This window comes from Malurus melanocephalus, unplaced genomic scaffold (assembly GCF_030028575.1).
Source record: "Malurus melanocephalus ecotype Western Australia unplaced genomic scaffold, MMel_1.1 scaffold_182, whole genome shotgun sequence".
Taxonomy (NCBI): domain Eukaryota; kingdom Metazoa; phylum Chordata; class Aves; order Passeriformes; family Maluridae; genus Malurus; species Malurus melanocephalus.
Window position 1 is genome coordinate 65,339 of NW_026623414.1, and position 23,172 is coordinate 88,510.

The window sequence follows — 23,172 nt, forward strand, 5'->3', positions numbered from 1 at the left end:
GGAGTGACTGGATTCTAATTTGGTCTCAGTGATTATGTTTACAAGTCAGCTGTGTAGAAATTAGATACATGTTTTATCTACCTTTCACACTGAAAGGGAAAACAGCTGCAAACATTGTCAGAAGTTTAAATTGGCCTTATTAATCTCCCATTACACTCAATGCTCTGGTTGCAATCAAAAGTGTAACTCAGGTTCCTCATTCCAGTGGACTCACCTTCTGCTGACAGCCCCTGGATGTTAATCCCCTTCGCAGCCAAGAAACTCAGGCACGCATCTATGTTTTCAATCTGTTCAAGAACAAAGAGACACAAACAGAAAATGCATTGTAATAATTATTTACTTTCATCTACCACCACCCCCGAGCACACTCAATCTTTGCATCACATAAAAAAATCCCTTCACTCGTGATGTGGTAACCACAGCATGAAACCCTCTCAGCCACTGAGGTCCTGCATGGATCATTCCATGGATGATAAAGTGATTTTTGCACGGGTCAGGGTTGTCTGTTATTTGCATTTCCAGGAAGCAGGTTAGTTCATGCCCCAACCACAGCAAGCGATCACTGCATTTCCAACCACAGGGTCAAGGATTCCTAACCTCCAGCCACTAACCCAAAATAAACCTGGTGGCCATTTGTTTGAGGAGGCAGATTGCCACTTGCCCTGAAGCTGACAGCTGGCCAAAGTTACCAGCAGTTGAACACAAAAGCTGTGACWGGAAAGCCCAGCTGGAATGCCAAAGCTGCTCCGGTGTTCCCCGGGGTCAGACACCACAGGACTCCCTGGCATGTGGTGGCACGTCCTGCTCCTCACAGAGGTGCTGTAATGGGAACAGATTTCACGGGATAAAAGGAATTTTCACCAGGTAGGGCAGGGGCACACCAGCTCTGGCTGGCAGCTGCTGCCACACACAGCCAGGATTCCAAGAGAGTGAGTTCCAGGGAGGCTGCAGGAGCCAGGAATGGCTCCCACTCCACCTGCAGTGGATCCTCACACCAAAATGCCCACCAAGCTCCCCCTGTGGCTCTGCCATCACAACCACAAGACACAGAGGGATGCCAGCCCCCAGCCCAGACCAAAGCGCTACACCTCGAAAACAGCATTTTGGGAAATACCATGCTTTGTGTGTGGCTACACAAAAAAACCTTTTGGGTGATACTGAGCAATTGAGCAACTTGAGTTGAGCAATGTTTTTATTTAACCGTGGTAATCAGCAAGTGATAAAACAGAGYCTCTGTGTTTGAACATGTTGCAAACATTAATTTATTAATTCCTGAAACACCGCAACCAAACACTGCTTCCACTGTGTGGACAGGAAAGGACACAGACACCAAACCCCACACCTGGCCCCACAAAACCACCTTTATTCTGTCAAGTGTGGAGACATCAAAAGGAAACGTGAAAAAACCAGCTGCCCTCAAAAAAATACAAAAGTGAGAGCCAGGGCCAGGAAGTATTTTAGAACCTGAGCTCCCAGCACCTGACCTGAACTCCCTGTCCTTCTCCAAGTCATAAAAAAGCACCAGGAAAGCTGCCAGGAAAGCTCCCACATGGATTTCTATCAGGGTACATTATTGTTGGTAAGTATAAAAAAAAAACAAAAACATTTTCTTTTATCATATGGAAAGAAAAAGTTATTAGCATTGCTGAACTGTGATTTCAACAATTAGAAGCACTTTTATCAACCTCATTATACTTTGAGATATATTATAAAAGTATACAGCACACTCTGAGTAAATGATCCATGCCAAAGCCCAGCGAGGCACCGAAGAAGGCATTTCCTTGTAAAGCTCAGAGCCTGGAGCAGGGTGCAGGTCAAAGTTCATTTCTGCACAGCTCAAAAGGATCCAACAGCCCATTGACCCATTTCCCTCTCAGTGCCAATGACCCTGTCAAGCTTCCAGCAGGGCCCTTTATGGAGGTGATCTGGGACACCAAAGTTCACCTTCTCCAGAATAAACACCACCTAAAAGGACCAAMYCACTCCCACTGCCTGCACCTAACAYRCTGCACCRTTCCAAAAACACTCMCAGCYTTCCCCAGCCGTGGGTAGATGGCTCCTGTCCCAATAAACAGGGCAGTGACTAAAGATGAGCAACATCCCACCCCAACCCCAGACCTGCAGCAGCTCTCTGGGTCCTGCTTCACCTCCTTCCCCTCCCAAGCCTCTCATCTTTGCCCAAACTCTCCTTTGGGACAGAATGAGCACAGGATTAAAGATTTCCATCTGGGCAGCATGGCAGAAATGTGAGGAATTAGGTGATTCTGAAGGAAAAATAAAACTTTGAAAGGAAAATGGGAAGAAATTTGAGAAAATCCAAAAAGAAAGTGAAACACTGAATGCAGCACTAAAGCTGAAATGATTAAAGTTTAGTGTTGATAAGAATTCAAGGTCTTTCCCACAAATTAACTGCTGGCCTGAGTCAAGGACCCTGAYCTTGGCTGAATCAGCCTAATGCATCAGAAATCACTCTGCTGTTTAAGGAGACGAGTTCCCAACAATGCAACATGCCATGAATTTCCCTCACAAAAGCTCCACAGAACAAGTCTGGTCCCTGCTCTATTAACTATTAGCAACATGAAAATATTGTTTTTATGGAGAGAGATGCCCCCAGTGCAGACAGAGCTGGAGACAGAGCTGTTCTGAAGGAGCAGCAGCTCCTCCTCCTCCTTTCTTTTAACTGGGAGRTAATGAAAAAAAAATTTAAAAAACCAAAAAAACAACATTGTAGAAATTAAATTTCTGTTCAGACAYAATTTATCAAGTGTCACCGCTCCCATTCTCATATTCCCAGAAGGAAAACTACCTGGAAACTTCCTCTGAACAGGAATAACCTGGCAAGATGGGAGCAGAGGGCATCATGGCCAAGCATGGACATGGAGAACTGTCCAAGAACAGAGCAATCACACAAGTGTTTGTACTTATAACAGCAATTTCCATTTCTATTCTCGACAGCACAGGAGARAAAACATGCCCTGGCCTGCATGAGCAGAACAGGATATTCCAGAAACAAACAGAGAACCCCAAAATAGCCCCATCCTGCAGCCCCAAATGGAGAGGCACAGGTGGGCAGTGCTGTGGGTTGAACAGTGACTGTGTCAGACCCAAAGCTGAATTTGGGAGCTGCTGTAGCCAAAGCTGTGTCCTGCTCTGGTAAAGGACAGCCAGCACTGCCCCTGGCACAGGCACCCGTGGTTTTCCCAAACAAAAAACAGAATTGAACTTGCTGTAGGTTCCTTCACTCACAAACTCAGGGAAGTTTCTCAGGTTGTGATGCCAGACCTCTGCTCCCAACTTTTACACTGATATATGGGGAGGTTTTATGAGCTTATCCAGAAAACCCACTGCTCGTATCAAAACCAGTGCTTTCCATTTAACTTGTGGCTTGGTATTATGTGCAGTACAYTAATYTTCAAAAGAAAAGATCCTGAATTCWTGTGAAAGTTTTCAAAGCCTCACAAACCCTTGTGCAATATTCCAGCAGACTTCACATGCAGTGCAGAAACAAGGAAATAACCTAACACAGGGCAAAATCTATTCCTTGACTGTGTTTTTGAATAAAGCTTTTACCCTCATATTTTTATATCCTAAAGTTTAGAAAGACTCTTAAAACCTTTAAGTGCTTACATTGATAATCCTTAGAACCCTGGAGTTTTGGGGGAGGAAGGGYTCTCCATTCCAGTAATATCTCATTTGCTCTATTTCCTACACATAATTACATATAAAAAATACTAAACCAGAATAGCAAATTCCATTGGTCCCAGAAGGAAACAAGTAATAACTCTTATTGCTCTGTTTAAAATAAATCTTCATTAGCAGTTATCCCAATAAAAATGTATCTTTTTCAAAAAGAAAATAATGTGCTACTCCCAGTGTTCATATGCTGCTCCTGACTATTTGGATAAAAATGTCTCCCGAAATTCAGCTTCAGGATTTTGACAGAACTTGGTGGGTAACTGAAAAATAAAATTAAAAATATAACATAAGGGCAAATGAAGCTAATCCACATTGTGAAGCCAGGCTGTGACAGACCTAGCCACAGAAACAGAAATCTGTTCAAATTCAGCACATAAAGAGCTGACTCTTCTGTTAAAATTGAATTAGTTGGGATTTTTAAGGACAAGGAGAATTTGGGCACTGGAGAAGCAGCCTAAGCCTCATCTCATGCATCCTCCTCTCTTCAACCCTGGTAAAACCTTGGCTATCCCGTGTTTCCAGCTCTTCTTCCAGAGATAATGGGACAAACATTCAACACCCACTGCCAACGTGCCCAGTGTGAATAGAAACGAGGGCAGCCCCAGAGAGAAACCCATGATTCACACTGGCCAACATTCCTAATGACAACAGAGAGCATCCAAGGGGCACCCTGGGCTTGGGCATGGATTCAGATCAGCCAGGGCAGCTCCCAAAGTCTGCCAAAGCTGCTCTGCTCGGGGAAAAGGCTCATGGAGCCTTGCAGAAATTATTCAGCTTTTCAGGTTTCTTTCRGGTTGGTTTGTTTATTTAAAACTGAAACTTCCTGATGGGGGAAAAACAAAAGTAAAGAGTAATGTCTTTGACAGATTCCCCTAAAAATATTATTTTTGGATGAAGTCTTCAGGATCAGGGTTTTGAAGAGCTGAAGTGGATAATTGGTGAATAATTTGAAATCTTGAGATATWCTAAATTATGATTAAGCACCAACAAGCTCAACTTTACAAAACAAGTACCAACAAAGAATCCTACCTCTGGAGAATCATTAATTTAGGACGCAAATGAAACTCTGTTGACTAGATTTTCGCACATACCACAGTAACTGTATTTATTGGCACTGAACTAAACTCTGTTTATGTGTAAAAAAAAAAAAAAAAAAAAATTAAAAAAAATAAAAAATAAAAAAAAAAGAAGAGGAAAACGTGGGAGAAACCACGGCTGTGCTCAATAAATCCACAGTGAGGACAGCAGTGACTCTGATGGATGCATTATTTCCACTTTGCCTGGCTGCTCATGGAAGACCCTTTTCCATCTGGGGCTCCCAGACTGAAAGCTGAGTGCTGTGGAACTGGGGAAAGGGGGAATGGCTTTAACCTGAGAGAGGAGGGTTAGATGGGATATTGGGAAGGAATTGTTCCCTGTGAGGGTGGGCAGGTCCTGGCACAGGGTGCCCAGAGCAGCTGTGGCTGCCCCTGAATCCCTGGAAGTGTCCAATGTCACCTGGGATGGTGGAAGATGTGGATGGAGGTGGAACAAGATGGGCATTAAAGCCCCTTCCAACCCAAACAATTTTATCGTTTTGACTAAATGTAAAATACCATCAATTTCTTCCTAAAACATCCCTGAAGCCCATGTGAGGCAGCATTTTTCAGAGTGCACAAAGGCTCAGCAGGAAGGACTGACACTAACACTGCCCCGTGCAGGAAGCTCTGGCTGTCACACGTCACCCTCTGTCCCCAACACCAGCTCCAGTGCTGAAGGCTCTGTGCATCACTACACCCTCAATTCTCAGCAGGAATCCAGAATTTATTGGAGAGAACCTCCTGCAATGCAGGCACAGACAGCTGCTCCTTTCTAAAAAAGCTCTGGGAAGGGAGCTGTGGCCAGAGCCCGTTCCCAGGGCATTCCTGAGCCTGCAGCCCTGGGCTCACAGCCTCACCTGTTCCCAARGGATTTATTTATTTATTCCAGGGGCACCAACGCCCCCTCCTTCCTGCACCTGGATCCTGCAGAGCATCTCCCACTGAAATTCCCCTGCATAACTGCTCGGGACAAGTGTGACAATGCCACTTGTATGTGTAAAAATAGCTCTGTAAAAAGCAGAGGAATGAAACGTTCTGGATATGCACTGCTTTGGTGGGGCAGCTCATTAAAACAGCCATTAGCACACACTCACAGCATCTGAGCAATGGCTGGAAACCAAAGGTTTGTGACAAGACACACGGACAAAAAGTTCATTTCTCTGGACTGCCTAATGCTTTGTAACAGCTCTGATCTAKTCCACAGGGAAGAGCTTATCACCACATCTGCTGTGAAAAGGAAGAAACACCCAGGCATGAGAGAAATTTCCATATTAACAGCCTTCATTCTGACTGCACCGTGCTGGACAAGAATAATAAATGAATTTTTACTTCCACCTGTCCTCAAATCAAGCTAAGCGTTTGTCCTTAGCTAGAAAAGGTTCTGGTCCATGATTTCCCAGTTTTCCCTATTTATGCCGAGCAGGGCAGGAAGCCATGCATTTGCAAAGTGTTTCATAAAAGGTGTATTTATCCAATAATTTCAAACCAGTCATAAGCATAGCAGAAAGTTATGTAAATGGTGCTTCTGGAGTTTGGTGTAGGTGTAAATATGGAAGCTCTAGAGATCTCTGCATATGTGAGGAATGCCCCTGGCCCCTCAATGCACTTGCTGCTTCATGCATTCAGTCCATRCAGAGCTGGGGTTCTACCCCAGCTATTGAAAAGGCAGTAATTCCATTTAACTGCAACATAAACCATCAAACAGAACCTAATTCTGTCTTTGTAGTGAAGCTYGTATTTTTTYCMWWAWTTTTTTTTYCATAARAATTACTTYATTGCTCTCTACTGACCCTCTCACTGTTTCAGAGACAGATGATGTACAAATTCTTGCATCAGTGGGTGGGATGAAGAAGTGACAGGTGATCCCTCAAGGGAATGGAACTGGAGCCAGCAGCAATGTTTCCAAAGCACCCCATCCACCCACCCCAGACAGAGCAGGAGGCACACGCTGCCCCATCACCCTTCACTGGGAACAGGGACACGAGCCTGGATCTGGCTCTGTGGAAAGCTCCCTCTGCTCTGGCATCACCCTTGGGGCTGGCCCCGTGGAAGCAAAGACACTTTTRTTCCTCCACTTTCTTTAAGGGGTTKGGGAASACACASATTTGGTGCAGCTGCCCCAGCTGGCACACCTGGCTGGGAGGGAGCTGACTCTGCACAGAATGCAGAAAGAGCTCTGGAAGCCTTCCCCTCCAGAAATGAAGCACATCTCTGCTCTGTGACACTTCCACGCCTCACAACAGGGAGATGGACACACTGGCCTTTCCTGACCCATTCCTGGTATTTTCCACGTGGGATAGGGGGGTACAGTGAGGAGGTTGTGGTTTAATTTAGGCTGCGAGCCCCTGCAGCACAGAAACCTCTGATCCARCCCTGCCTGTCTCACTGATTCCATGCACTCACGGTAGGCATGGCATCAGAACAACAGTCTGGGCATCTGGGAAAAACCAGAGACACCAAAATCCATCTTATCTGGGAGCAGGAGCCGTAGAAACTGAGCATGGAGGATGGCTGAACACGAGCAACCTGGCAGATCATCCCTGCAGCAAATCAGCCCTGTCTGCATCACTTTGTGGGCTCACACAGGACCGACAGAAACGCCAGCAGCTTCCAGAAAATTCACCATTGCTGCCCTGGCTCTGGGGTGTCCCCACTCTCTGGGGAGATGCCCACCTGTTACCATGGCAACAGCAGCATCACATCTCTCAACACACACTCCTGGCCAGCTCCAAGCCCCCYGAGCAAAGTGGGAAAAGGATCAGAAGACAGCAAAGTTCCCTTCACACCATTTGCTCGGCCTCGGAGTCGGATTACGTGAAAATGCATGGCTATATTTAACCCCTGGGACGCGCTCCCAAAAATCCTACACCGGGAATGGGCAGAGACCAAACGTGCCTGTGATGCTTTTGATCTTCCAGCAGAGCTGCTCCCCTGAATTAGCAGCACATGTCCCGGCAGCAGAACCCTCCTTGGCTTTGGGATTCGGGGAGGGGTTGGGGTAAAAGCCTGGTGGATTTATGGCACCTCACTATGGCAACATTTGGACAATACTGTCTGCGTAAAACTGCTCAGAACCTTCAGAGAAGCTGGTTCAAGTGGGTTCCTGCTCTCAAAGAGCAGAGATAGAATTATCTTCCATTATTTTTCTCTGGGTTTTTGTTTTGTTGGGGGTTTTTTTTGGTTGGGTTTTTTTTGTTGTTGTTTTTATTTGGTATTTTTTGTGCAGCTCCCCCCTCAGTGGATTTTACACACACCCTCCTGGGGTGATGCAGATGGTTTCAGCCCATGGCACTCCTTCCATCCAGGCCATGAATGTGTGAACCCACCACAGCAGCTCTCACATACACTGCAGCAACAGACTGAGAAAAAGAACACAGAAATAGGGACAGCATGCGCCATACACACAAATCAGTGATGGAGACTTCAACATCTCACGCTCTTTGGCCAATAAAGAAAAAAAAAGTTCACTAAGCTGGCAAGGATCACACTGAGGAGGGAAGGGGATACCTTCCTCCAAGAGCTGAGTTAATATTCTCTGCTCAATTCAAAACCAAGGTCCCCACCAGGCTGGAGAATTTCCACACAAACTGTTCCATAGGTGCCACCCGCATTACAAAACAGCTCATTTGCAGAACACAAGAAATCAGGCAAATATTAAAATAATGATGCTTCCCATCAGTGGAAGCAATGTTTCCTTGAAAATTGGGTTACTGTGCTGGAAACATAGCATTCATCTCGACTTCCAGAGAGCTCTTGGAAAGAAATGCTGGCTCTGACCCACAYTGCAGCACAAAATCCTTTGTAGGAAGCAGCAGTAGGAAGAGCAAGCAGCATCACTCTACAGCTTGATATCTGCACCAGAAAGAGATGATGATTCTTAAAAACTTCCTGTCAGCACATGAAAATAAAATAAATACCTCCTTTTTGYTATTTGAGAACAGATAGTTATAGACACAAAGCCATCCTGGAAAATAATAAAGCCCGGGCACGAACCCACAGGACRGCCACAGTAATTTCCTCCCCTATTTATAGGAGGTGCTGTGGTGTTTGTTGAGCCTACGTGCCTTTCTGCTGCTCCAAATTCTTGTTCCTGGGTGTCCCACAACTTCCCCAGACATGGGAGGATGAAAGGCTGGTGTTTCCACCCACAGACTCCCCAGTCCTCTTCCGTTCAGCATGTTTCAGCTTTACTATATTCATATATATACATTTTATATATATATACATATATGTATAGATATATAGATATATAATAAACAGCACAGACAACCCGTACACTTTGGGTTTGATCACTTTACAAATATGAGTTATTTGAACCCTGTTACAAGAGGGAATAATCAGCACTGGCAAAGGCACCCCCACCAATAAGAATAATCCATGGTACCTAGGAGGGCAGGTGCTAACCGCCCATATTCTGCAAGATGCCAAATGTTCAACTCTAAAATCAGGCCCTGAACAAGAAGCAAAGAAGAGAAGAAAAAAAAAAAAGAAAAAACCCTCTGTTTTTCTAGAAAAGAACAATATTAGCAGAGATAGCGCCACTCAGGTTTACAGACCTAAGTTTTCTTTTTAGAAGGGTGTAGGAGAGGAAACTGGCCTTGATTTATTGTCCTTCACCCAGTCATCAACAACAATGCCAACATTTTCTGGGGTATGATTTTAAAAACCCAAAAATAGCGATGCTCTCCAAATGTTCCTGGTCCCAGAGCCCATGCTCCACACAAGCACATCCTCTATTATCCACTGTATTTTCTGCATCCAGCTGGAACTAATCATCAGAACTGCAGGCTTTTGTTTAGACAAATATCTACAGTACAAAAATACAGATGTTTGGGGGGAAAAAACCAACCTAAAACAGATTTCATGCAGAGGATAAGCCATAGAACAGTCTAGAATAAATGATATAAAAGCCAGTCAGCTCTCATCTGGAGCATAGGAAGGCAGGGATCATCCCCTCAGCAGAACAACCCAGTCAGGATGATGATGGGAGGACAGGCTCTCATCTAAGCCATCTTTCACAGAGCCAGGGGGGTACTTGTCATTTTCTGCTCCTTTTGGTTCGGTTTTGGGTTTTTTTGGTGGCTGTTTGTTCGTTTGTTTGGGGTTTTTTGGTGGGGGTGGTGGTTTATTTGTTTTTTTTTAATCCCCCAGAATCTCCTCATTGGTGATGCTCACCTTTCAAGTGCTCTAAGATGGATATGGACACTTTTAACTGAAAATTACCTTTTAATTTGGAAAAAAACTGAATATTACACAGTCCCTGCCACYTGAGCCAGAGTTATCAGACACACACAGCAGTTCCCAGGCTCTGCAGGACCTTGGAAGCTGTAACTGAGACTGCTGCTCCTGAAATGAGCACTGTGCCTGTCCTGCACTGCCAAAGGATTGTCCCCTAAACACTGGAATCAACTGCATCAACATGAACATCACCCCTGAACATCCTCATGTTCTGCCTTAAGACTTTTTCCAGCTGCAGCATCCTGGAACTCCTTACAAACTCCAGCCCTGAAGGAAATTCAGTTCTGACAACATACTTGAAGAACACTAAATTACAGCAATAGCCAAAATTTCCTCCTTGTTTAACCTGCAGACAGCTGCWGTGGCTGGGGCAGGGGCAGCAAGAATGCTCCTCAAAGCAGTGATGATAAATCCTTCTGATGGCTTTGCTTTCACAGAGTGCTTGCTCTTCTCTTCCAAGATTGAGAACTTCCAAGAAACAGCAAAAAGCCAAAGCAGAGGAGCAGAACAGGGTGTGGGGTTTGACCTGGGATGTCAAGCTCTGCTTAAATCYTTATTTTGTTTTCCAACATGAGTGGCTGCGCTCACAGAGGTGGGGCAGTGGGGAACAGTCATAAAAATAAAAACCATTAAAAGAGCTTCACACAGAGAATGGAGAGCCAAGCRTCCCAAAGCAAGCATTTGCAATGCCAAAGAAAAAGAGTAGAACTTATGCTGTAAAATGACTTTTTGAGATACAGAAGGAGGTAACCTTGGTTGAAGTATCAGAAATTTTAAATGCTCATCATATAAACGCATTTCAGAAGGGGGTTTCTTATTATTTGTATTTTTAATAAGGTTCTGCCTCTAACTTTAGTTTCAGATACACTCTTGAGGTACTGTATMCTTTTAATTTACCTTCATTCATTTTTGGTTTTCCAGGTTTGAATATAAGGTACAAGCAGGATAAAAATCGACTTCTTACCTGTCAACAAGTTGCATCATAAATTCCACTACCAGAATTTTTTTTCATTTAGTGCATATTGCTCATTTATTTTGTGTCATTTCAAAGGAYATAGGAACTCTTAATCCACCTTTTAAATATCTAATTCTTTATTTTTTATCTATTTCTGTTTAACTGTGTGTGACATTTTGAAATACAGAACAGCAATGTAGAAATAATCTTGATTGTAAATATGTCACAAATCATAAGGCCTGATYCAACTACTGTGGAGTACAATGGGGCAAGAAGTGCAATATTAATGTTCTGAAGATTATACTTTTGGTCTCACTACTGTGAAAAATTAATTAAAAATTGTTATTAAAAGTCTCAGACATTGAAATCCCACACTGTCACTCAGTCACACACACACAAAACAACAGAACATTTTACTACTCACCATTTGAGATCTATTTTTTGGGCAGCCATTGATGTCTTCAATCTTTTCATTTGCTGCAAAGCAAGGAAAAAAAAAAAAGAGGCAATAAGGCAAAAAAAACCTAAACCAAGGGCATTTATTCCAATGACTTCCTGAGCACTTGCTGCCAGCCCAGTGAAAGGGTTTCAGATTGTAGCTGTCCAGTCCAAGTGAATGAGTGAAGCACTGAGAGCCACAAAAATAAAAAAAGGCAGCTGGGCCGTGCCTCTAGAGACAGCTGGGGCAGAAGCCAACTGCTCTGACAACTTCTTGTAGGGTGGTGGGGAATTCCTTTAAACTACAGCAAAGACTGAGGCTGCGGAAGCTGAATCACTGCTGGGTGGAAAGGGATGTCTGCATGTCAGCTGGTCTGCTTGGAGAGCCAACACAGGCTTTWAATCCAAATGGGAAATTTGTCATCAGTCACTCTAATAACTTGTCTTTATCTTTTTTTAAAGCGCAAATCAATGAAACAACTTTTCAGGATTCTTGACCGTGGATTCTTGCTTGCTACCCCAACCTGCAGTAAAACACAGCTTCCATCTTTAAAGTCAGAAGGGGAACAATGAAATCCCTGAGGTGGGTAATGTTTGCCTTAGATTGGCTCAGTTTCACCTTTCAGCCTCGGACCCTGAAATGACTTTTGTGTCTGAGTCTCAAGAACCAATTTTAACCAATCCAGTTCCCCCATTTTTTCACTGTAATAAAGGCAGGTGCTCACTCCCATTTGATTCATGCCTTAAAGGCTGTATTTTCTAGCTCTCCCTTATATTTTTAGGACAGCAGTCAGAACTCCCTCCTGTTCTATGGGATCTTTCCAGGAGGATCCCATTTGGCACGATATTCCAGTAGCAGTCACAGCCATGAGAAACGGAGCAGGAACAGCCTCACTCTTGTCTGGTASGTCCCATTTTACACATCCCTGTCATAGCACACCTTTATCCCCCAGCAACGCAACCAAAAATTGCTGCCAATCTGAAAAAAACGTGCAGCCAAATCTGCTGTGTGCTCCCCAGAACAGCCCCCACACACGAGGAGCACTCATTGCTTCCAGGAATGTAATCCTGGGTTTGCTCACACAGAAACAAAGATGAATCCATTAAATCTCATTTCCCAATTCCTGGGCACCCATCTCATAATATTTATTATCTCTCACTTTGATATCACAGAATATCGCCATCAACTAAATTTGTAACACTTGTAAAAACTTAAAAACTGACAGCTCTATTGCCATAAACTGGCACCATCATAATTATGACTGGAAATGAGATTAATGAGCTTGTGAATGGGCTGTCTCTTGTTTGGGACAGGAGATAACTCCAACAGCCCAGGACAGACCCRGTGGATCTGCACTCATGGATTTAAACACAGCTACTGAGTTCATGTGGCTTTACTAAGGCACATCTCGTTAACACATTCTTTTACAGGCTCACGAATTTTGGATTGAAATGAACCAGAATGCTGGGAATACATTTTAATTGGCTTGGAAAATAGCTGTTTTTAACATAGCTCCTGCACTGCATATCAAAGTTCTCCTACTATGCAGTTAGGAACATAAACTTGGATTTTGCAGTTATTTTTACCAATAAAGCTGCTTCTGGGTGTGAAAGTCCTGCCCATCTTTAGACAGCTGCATCTCGTTGTCACAAAGCCATAAACAGCAGATACAAATTTATTTTCTTCACTGATAATTTGGAGGATTAAACTGAGAAATGTTTAAATATGACCTTTCTTTCACATGAAGAACATTCTGTGCAAAAGCAATCCTTCCCCTCATACTTTAACTTTACAAACCTTGCAGACCTGATCTTAAATATTAACCAAAAGGCAGTTATAAAAATGACSAAAAAAAATGCAAAGGTGATCAAAGCAATAATTGGCTATATGCATGTATTTCARAAGGAGTAATTTGAATTTCTTAAGTGTTTTCACGAGTCAATATTTAAAGAGCTACACTGAAATAYTTGTTAGAAAGAACCAATTYCACATTTTGACAGTGGACAACCTCYTGCYMGTGGTTTGTGGCATCCCCAGCACTGGATGGATGAGCCTCTGAAGGAAATAATGAAGGCCCCAGGGAAGAGGGACAATATGCAGCTGCACATGGAGAAAATTGTGCAGAACTTTCATTATTTCAATCCATTAACRCACTGATTTCAGAGAACAAAAGGCTTTGGATAAAATAACTGAGCMTGCATTTGAGATTTGTCCCAATGGTGAGTGATTTTCCTCATGTGAAAACGAGGGATTTCCTTTTCTACCTCATAAAAATGACACCCCTTCTCCTTTCCCAGCTGGACAGATGAATCTCCCAAATCCACCACGAGGTTCAACACAGGAGGCAGCATCACTGTGAATTATATTCAGACCAGTACCCAAGAGATATTCAGAACAGTGAAGGCTACCAGCATCCAGCAGAAAAAAAAAAAATCTCATGAGTTGGTTTTTTTTTTTTTTTTTTAACATCCAGCCACCTGGAGTAACTGTGCTGTGTCGGGAGATCTTATCAGCCATATCCAATATTTTTCCACCGTGTTTTAAGACCAGGTTTTTTCACATTAATTGGCAGGGACTCTGAAGGAGAAGGATCTCCCCAGTTCCATGCAGTGTGATGGATTCTGTGTTTGTGTAGAAGATAAAACCAGGGGCTGTCCGAGCTGGGGGATGCTGAAAGTCACTCACCTACAACTTGGATGATTTCAGCCAACAGGACTCCATCAGTCACATCTTGCTGCAGATCCTTTATCAATCTCTTGTGACCAGATTTTGCCAGRTAGTGATTAGCCCAATCCGTATAAATCTGTTAGGAGACAGATAAACAAAAACAAACTGTTACTCATAACCTGAAAAATGAGAATTTTTTGTTTCTCTCAGTATCCGAAAGGCTGATTTGAGATCACTGCTTTTTTTTTTTCTTCTTTGAAACAAATCAACAGCATTAAAATTCAAGGCCTTGTGCAGATCAAGCATTCAGCTGACTGAAATATGGATTTTTGCATTCAGCAATCTGACATCAAAGCTSAGGGAAGATGACAGCAAACTCCTGAACACATTCCAGCCTGGATGGATCACCAGGAGAACAGTGGAATATTCTACAGCAGCAGGGAGTGGTAGAAGAGATTTCAATTTCCACTCAAGTATTTTTATTTTGCATTTTCCCTTTGACATTTTTCTTCATAGCTGTTACTGAGAAAACTTAAAGATCCTGCTCCTGAAAACAGTTCTGGTAGATATGAGCCATACAGCAATTTTATCAGGGGAAAATCCTTTGTTGTATTACCAAAGAAACCTTTAAAGGTCCTAAAATTCTACCARTTCTAGTAAAATCCATCTCACAGGTTAAACAGGCCTATTAAATTGTTTTTAATCTCTTATGCACCCTTCCAGCTGTTGGGATTTATTGCAAAATGTGTTACCTGAAAACTAAGCACACCAAGCAGCCAAAAATCTCTCCTGAATTGGCATTAAGGAATGCTCGTCACCAGCACGATTTATTCAACGTCATCGGCAAACTTAAAAAAACTTTTCATGCTAGGTTATCAAAAAGAAGCCAAATTACTTCACTAGGAATTTCTGCTCATAATTTAAATAACAATAGTCATATAGGACTGCATTCAAAATTCTTTAAATTCTTTAATAACAATAGTCATATAGGACTACATTCAAAATTCTTTAAAGAGGGAAGCATTGGTTATTTGTTAAATTTCTTATTAGAAAATTCTAGACAAATATGCTAATTTCTGAAGTCTATAAAGCTTAGATACATGTTTTATGCAGTGTTTATTTTCCAGCATTTTTTCCATTGTGTTGAGCTGCTCACCTCGAGTCCCATTAAATACCAAGATAAAACACTTTTACCCCTTAACCATGTCTGTGTTGTAATTAAAACTGGCCATCAAGGCAACAATGAGACAAAATTAAGAACAGAGGTTTTGACTAGAGCTGGTTTTGTTACAAAGTTCTTCATTTGTACCTTTTTTTTTTTTTTTTTAACCTGTAAAACACTAGTGGTAGCAGCCTTGAACAGAGCACTCAATATCTGAAAGGCATGCCCCTATTTTCTACCATTTATCCCTTCCTCTCCCCTTCAGAGCAGCAGGATGTGCATTTCCTATGCCAACAGCATCACGGACTCCAACAGAAAAACACACTAGAACACCTCCACAAAAAAAACACCAAAAAACAACAAAACCCAGAGCTGAAAAACATCTCAATGAAATAAAGGGTGAGCACACGTGAGGGATTGCCCCAGCTGACCCATAAACGGGGCAAAAATCCTTCACTGCACACACCAGACATTGTGTTCCTCAGCTCCTTCTACAAGAACACGTTTTCCATAACAGGAAGGTGGTTTAAAAGATTCAATGACTGCAGGGAACGAGGATTGATTAAACCTACTTCTCAGCCAAGTGGTTTGAGCTCTCTTATCAAGGAGTGAAGACATAGGAGGAAAGAGTTGTAAACTATTTCACTCTGCAAGTGCAGGAATCCACCTCTCCCCGCCAAGGAACTTATCAAACATGATATCCACCACGATAACCACGCTCTTCTTGCACGGGAGGGCTGCAGTGAACATCCCCGTTCATCACTGAAGGACCTGCAGCAAATCTGAGATCATCCTTTGATGCATCAGTGCCATCCTGGATCATTTCCACCATGCAGTCAGACAAACCCTTGGAGCAAAAGCAGGAGCAGACCCCTCCTGGCAGAGCCTGAAATCCCAGCGAGCCCTTGAGAGGCAGTCAGGATTGATTTGGAATCCAAATGACAGCGTGAGAATGCACGGCTGGCACTGCACAACTGCCATCCTGTGATAATAATAATACCCTTATTTTACACCCCAGGATGGGCTTTAAAAACTTCTCAGGGATTTCACACAGGAAAGGCAGCTTCATTCCTTTGGGTACAAAACCCAAGTGAACATCATGATTTGGGCACTGTCACCTGCTCCCTACTGCCCCAACTCCTGTCACACCCAGGAACACAAGATCTTATATTCATACCCTGGAAACAAACAGAACTACATCAAAGAAACCCCTGAACTCCCTTAAATCCTCCTGGTAAAGGAGACAGCTTGAAAAACCCCAAACACCTGCTGTCTGATTCACTGCATGTGATAAGGCACAAAGAAACTCCCTCTGATGGCAAATTATTCTCATAAATCCCACTTTGTGYGCTGTGCTTGCTATTTGAACTAAAACCAGAGCTTTTATGCTTATTGTAAAATATTCCATTAAATGCACACCAGTGTGGAGGAAACATTTGTTTCTGGGGTATTCAGGGGTATGGAATATTATTTTATTCTGCCAGTTGATTGGGAAAGCATTTCGCAGGAAAACACAGATCTAATAAATCTGTGTTTCCCTTTACAGTGTTATTACACAACATTATTTTGCAATATGCATAATAATCTGTACAATAACAACATGCAAATTATTTTTTTAACTGACTGGGCTCCATATTTTCAAGCTTTGAAGTTGTATTCTTACGTGCCCAGTACAATCCAGGTTTATTGTAGTAGATCCTCGTGGTCCCACTGGTTTTTATGGCCTGCATTAAGCCAATCATTGAAACTTTCCAGGATGTTTTCAAAACCTGTTTGTTGCAAGGCTTTGTAATGTACTACACAAATAGATCCCTAATGTTTCTTTTCCTTTTCCATACAAACAAGAGAAAAAAACCCCGCAATTGCACAATGGCTGCTATTTCCAGACACACAAAATAAGTTTCAAAACACACAGTGTTTTCAAATGTTCAAAACCAGGCAAATAACTCAAAAAACAATAATAAAAGAAGAAAACTGCGGAGAAAATTACCATTTTCCTATCTCTGCACATGAATGATGAGTGCTCCTCACGTATTTTCAGCAGATGGGCACAAAGCCACACATCTGAAAATTCATGTGAAAATCACCTGAGAAGTTATCTGATTAAAAACATAAAAATCTTGTGAAATGGAGTAAGTCATAATKCTTAATTTTACACACCAGGATGAGATTTAAAAACTTCTCAGTGATTTCACAGGGGAAAGGCAGCTTCATTCCTTCAGGTACAAAAYCCAAGGGAACATCATGATTTGGGCATTACCATCACAAGTGGGTCTTTGTGTCCAAGTCAATTTAATGTTTAACTCAGGTCTAAGCCCCAGCTTTTGCTAAAGGTGGACTCAGCAGTTTGGGAGCTTTTTTTTCTCTATGGTGTATCCCAATTATCTGGGAACAGATTAAAAACATGTGTGAAAGACTTTTTTTCTCTCTTTCTCTCCCCCTTTGATCCATCACATTTGAATTAAGAGTGTTACAGTTAATATCAATTTTGGAAATGTCTCTGGGTCACTATTCTGAAATACATTCATGGAAAGAAAAGGATTCACGTGGAACTACTTGAAAAGAACGCCTCTCCTCCACGCAAGTAGAAAATCTGCCTGAATCCCTCCCTTGTTACTCATTTCCACACGCACACAAAAATCTAATTACAATCAAYGCCCAAGTAAATGTTCAAATCTTTCCTTCCTTCCCTTACCATGTCAGTTCTGAACTAATCAGACTCCGATTGTTTTCTCCCAATAATTATCRTGAATCAGGCTCTCATGAATCTGCTAACAGCTGAAGAATATCTTTTTGACATCATGTAGCATAATTAGAGCAGAGCAAGGCTCTTTTTCCGTGATTGAATAGCAGGGTTAGTCACATCGATGAACTCCCACCACAATGCAGTGCCTGTGCTGCTGCTGCTGCCCAAACCCCACTGCCTGCTGAAAATCACAGGGAAAACAAAAACCACCCCAAAMCATAAAAATAGCCACCCCATACTGGCGGGATACAAAGTGCCTGCAGCCCTTACCAGACTGTGGGGTTTTGGGAAAGCCCAYGAGATCCTCACTGCTGCCCAGGGTCATGGGGCTTGCACATGTGGAGTCACAAAATCCCAATTTTTGGCTGGCTACACTAATTGGATGATCCCATTAACAGATATCACACTGCTGAACAGCCAAAGGTGTGGCTGAAAAACTCATCCCTCTGAAGCACCTCTGGCTCCAAGGAAGAGCAGGAAGGAAAATATTCTGAGAGTGCACAGAGATTATGGCCCTGGCAATAACACAGCTGACATTTTGCTGAGTGAAAGGACAACTGAGAAGAACATGGTTAAAAACAAAATAAATCAAGTTTAACAGCATTCATCACAGGCCTTTTTTCAAAGGTTTCTCACAATGTGTGCCCTCAGTTGCTCCTACGTGCTTCTTAAATCCTGCATCAGTACATCTGTACCATGACATAAATCCCACTAAAAGGATAGTGCTGACTCTCCCAGAATGAATGAAGCTTTGCGTTGCAATCCCAAAAAAATGTTCTGTGGGTTTTTTTTCCAAATGTAAATTCTTGCAAGACAAAACAAAAAAAAAAAAAAAAAAAAAGGCTTAAAAAGCAGGACACAAGACAGATAACATGTGCCCACATTTCTCTGTGATGGATTAAAGGTATCAGTGGGCTTTGAGCAAAGAGTTCTCTGTCTGCTCCTCTTCTTTAAGGATGCAGTTGAAGGTTTGAGGACAGCAGGACATAAAGCAAATATCCATTGTCCTTAGGGGTGCCCAGGAGTCCCCAGTGACCTCAGAAGAAAAGGACACATGAAGCAGGCACCAAATTACCTCTCCTCTCTGCTCCAAGACACCAGAAACATTCTGAAAGTCAGGATGGGAGACCAGAACTTTGTTCACTCCATCCTACCAGCACACCTTGGCACCAATGCCAGAAAAAAAAAAATAAAAAAGAAACCAATAAAAAGGAGAAAATAAAAAGGAGAAAACCACCAGAAACTCCAGGTGTGAGGTGCTGATGAGCTGAACTGCAGGTGGATTCCTTCCAGCAGGCAGATGTGCAAGTGTTTGTTGCAACTTTGGGTAATTACAAAAACATTTATAAAATAATATTTATAAAATTATGCATATATTTAGTATTTTTATATATATAAATAATATAGTTATTGAAATAATTGCTTTTCATTATTACCCAGTTGGTGGGGGCTAGTCTTCTGAATATTACACTTTCCTGGACACTTGTGTACATTAATTAGCCTTTGGAAGTTAAATAGAGAAATGGATAATTCAAACACCACCGGGACTATTTATTTCTCCCTCTTTAAAGCCTTATTCCCCACTGAGGAGGGCTTTTCTCATGCATATGACTGCTGTTCAAAAGCAATGGAGCCAAGCATGTGTGTCAATTTTAGCAGGCTTGCAACCCTTCCAGGAATGGAGGCTGGGACTGTCCACACTGCAGGGCAGGCACTGAAGTATTCTGAAGTTTGGTATTCAGTGGATACCAAACAAGCAGCACGCTTCCAATTGCCCAGCTGGCATCTCTGCTGCCCTCACCCCACTGAGTATTTTACTACATTGAATATAAAATATTTATTATATATTGAATATAAATATTATATATTGAATATAAATATTTACATTGAATAKAAATATTATATATTGAATATAAATTATTATATATTKAATACAAATTATTATATATTGAATACAAAAGAGGGGAAAACAGAAAATTCCCATTTTTCCCCCACCTGTGAAGTTTCTGAAGGCGTTCACTGACAGGTGCTGCCTGCACAGAGGCAGCAGAAATAAATTTATGCTATTTCCCCCCAGAGCAGCATCTCCCTCTKCAGCAGCCCCAAAGGTGAAGGCAGGACAGAGATTGTGTTTGCCACACACAAACCCCTGCCAAGCTGCAGCCACACACCACGCCAAGCAGGTGGCTGCTCCCTCATTCCCCCTTGCAAAAAAAAACATTAAATCCCCAATAAAATGAGATGGCATTGACACCTGCAGCGATTCCTTCGCYTATCCCAAAGTGAAACTGAGTTCAGTTTGCTGAGTGATCAGCAAAACCCGTTCCAAGTCACATTCTGGCCTGATTCAACCTCACAGCAAAAATCTGTCTCGGAGAACAAAAGCAGCAAATGCACTGATTTTTTTCCATTGTTCTCTAAAAAGTCAYCTGAAGTGCACAGCAAGTTATTTTCAAATATCACAGCTCTCATACACAAAATAAACCCATTTACATCTACTACCACAYACAAAGAGCGACAGAAAAGGGCTTATCTGACAAGGTGATAAATATCTACTGCAAAGAGAAACCACAGAAAATCSTAAGAAACTGCAGAAGAAAGGGAAAAAATATTAAAAAAAAAAAAAAACCTTCTAAGGCTGAAGTTAGTGTTCAACAGCACCACTGCCATGCTCGAGGAGCCAAGAGCTGCTTACTGTTTTATAATGGTCACAGGAAAATTTACTTCTCCCACGAGCCGGGACCTGGAAGGTCATACTACTGATTGGCATATTTGAGGTGAATTTGTTCTGCTTGAGTCCAGCTTGCGCTTCCTTCTCAGGGGCTCCCCAGTGAAATGACTTTTCCTGCTGGCAGTGTGAAGCTGGGGTGGTTAATTTTAGCCCAAGACACACATGCACRGTGCTCAGATTTCTGACACTGTCACACTCCACAGCTCCCACCCACTGCTCCCTTCTCTCCYTTCCGATGTTTGGCACCAATTTCAAACAGCATCAGTGTGTTTTACAATATCAAAGCGATTTACAGCAAGAATAAGGTTTGGCAGGTCTTCTGTGTTGGACGCTGTGGACGTTAAGATTATGGAAGAAATTGTTGGGGTTTGGTTTGGCTGTTTTGTTCTGCTGTTGTTTTGGGTTGTTTGGGGTTTTTTGCACAATCAGGAGACCTTCCACCTATTATAGAGAAAACCCCCTTCACGTGAATGCTCCCAATGTCAGTGGAAATTTCTGTTGTGAACGTAAATCCAAGATTTCGCACGACAAAAAGCTCCAGGTCTATACGTTTTTAGAACTTGGGAGCATTCACAATATCTGAAGGTTTCATCCGCCACAAATGCAAGGTAAAAAGCATCAGGTTGGTCGAGTGCACAGTCTGCCCTCTGGCAGCACGCCACCATGTGCAGGTCAGCCTTAATTCCACAGTCTGGCCATGCTGCTGGCATTCCTTGAAAACACAGAGAACTGGCACACGTAAGATCTTGGCTGGAATTATCGCTGTCAAAAAAAAAAAAAAAGAACACAGCCAACGCTGCCAAGGTGAGAAGCAAGGGCTGCCTGACGTCCCCTGCTGCCAGGCTGAAGGAYAGGTGTGTGACAGTCACTGCTGCCTTTCCAAAGGCTCTCATGGAAAGCAAACAGCTCAGGAGCCACGCTGTCTGCCCGACAGCTCTGCCCAGCCAAGCCCCCTCACCAGAGGGGTTGTTTGTTTGGGGAGGTGGATTTGATGGAGCTCAAGAACACCGTGTCCTGGGAACTGAAGGAGCTGCTTCACCTAAACAGCTCCAGGGGCTGAGCCTCTGCTGTGCTTGGGAATGAGTGTGAGAAGTGGGGGAAGTTCCCCCAAAACCCTGCCCCACTGAAGGTGGGAGAGAGATCCAACTCCAGGCTGCCACAGCCTTAGAGGATCTGCTGTGAGCACCCATGTGGTCTTGGCATGCCCGGCCCATGACAGTAAATAAGTCTCCTGAACTTTTCCAATACAGAGTCATTTTCTCTATTTGGGAAAGGTATGAGAGACTGTTCCAAGCAGCTGCTGTAATTTCATTGGCATTTTTCACCTGGGGTCACCAATCCGTGTGTCYGTGGGATCATCTCCCCTGGGCAGAAAGCCACGGGAGGGATCAGAACAGATGAACCATGGCTGCTGGACTGGACTCTGAGAAACCAAGGCTGAAGGAAAGATTCCAAGAGATAATCATCTGGAGAGGGCTGGGAATGGAACCTGATTTGCCATGGAGCATTTTAAGCACAGGCTCACTCCTCTATTCCATTTTCTCTTGATTGCTCAGAGGATTAATTCATCAAAACCACGTTCACAGCTGTGGAGCACCTCCAAGTGAAAGTAAAATCGGTTTCCAAGGCACGCGATACGAAACCCTTTCAACTCCTAGCAAAGTGTGAAGATGAAAGTTATCTGATCCAAACACTGAGGCCAGGAAACATTGCAAAAGCTTTTCTTGATTTTTAACAAAAGCAGTTTGCTGTGGGGATTAGGGAATTGCCGAGATTTTGGTCTCGCACCAAATCCTAGCCCTCTTCGAGCCAAGAAGGACCAGCCAACATTCCCCTTTGGGTCTGCTTAGCGCTTGATTGACAAAAATGAGACTCCAAAACCAGAGCCTGGGTAGGCTCAGTACACATCACACTGGAGTGAGAGCCAGTGACCCACATCTCCACAAACAGCATGTCCAGTGCCACCCCAGAGTCAGCTGCACTGCCTTTCTCTATATTCTGTATAATGGAATTGGTCCAGTGTCCAAGGCTTTCCACGAGAGGCAGTGTCTCTGGGGCTGCCACGTTGGAAAATGCACCAGTTTAAAACATTTTATATAACTTTAGTCAGATTTTGTTCGCCTTGGCCATGGAGGAAGGGCGCTGAGGTTTCTTTGCAGGGCATTGCTCCACCAGGTGAGGCCTGAGGAGCTTCACATCCCAACAAAGCGGAGAAGCACAAAATATCTCAACAACCATCGATGATCATCAAGGGTCATTAACAAAACATCAGCCCCAAACCTCCCCCTGGCATGGCCAGACACAGCTGGGCTGGGAAAAGAGAGATAAGGAGGACCTGATCAGCATCAGAGGTGAAGAAATCAAAATCCAATAAGAACCCAAATACTGAGAACCACACGTTGGACCAGTGAACATTAAACCAATGAAGTTCAATGGGATTTGACTGTATAAAGTTTGGG

General features: G+C 43.0%; 1 protein-coding gene across 1 annotated transcript in view; it reads right to left on the minus strand.

Annotated features, from left to right (window-relative positions):
• Nucleotides 1-23,172, minus strand: part of LOC130577536 (neuron navigator 2-like) — a gene marked incomplete at its 3' end in the record, with an annotated part of 111,914 nt that overhangs the window by 45,948 nt on the left and 42,794 nt on the right. The window contains exons 2-4 of the mRNA XM_057372979.1: nucleotides 14,093-14,210; nucleotides 11,393-11,445; nucleotides 215-287 (exon numbers count right to left, since the gene is read on the minus strand). Coding sequence (XP_057228962.1) covers nucleotides 215-287; nucleotides 11,393-11,445; nucleotides 14,093-14,210 — 244 coding nt within the window. The remainder of the gene's footprint in view (nucleotides 1-214; nucleotides 288-11,392; nucleotides 11,446-14,092; nucleotides 14,211-23,172) is intronic.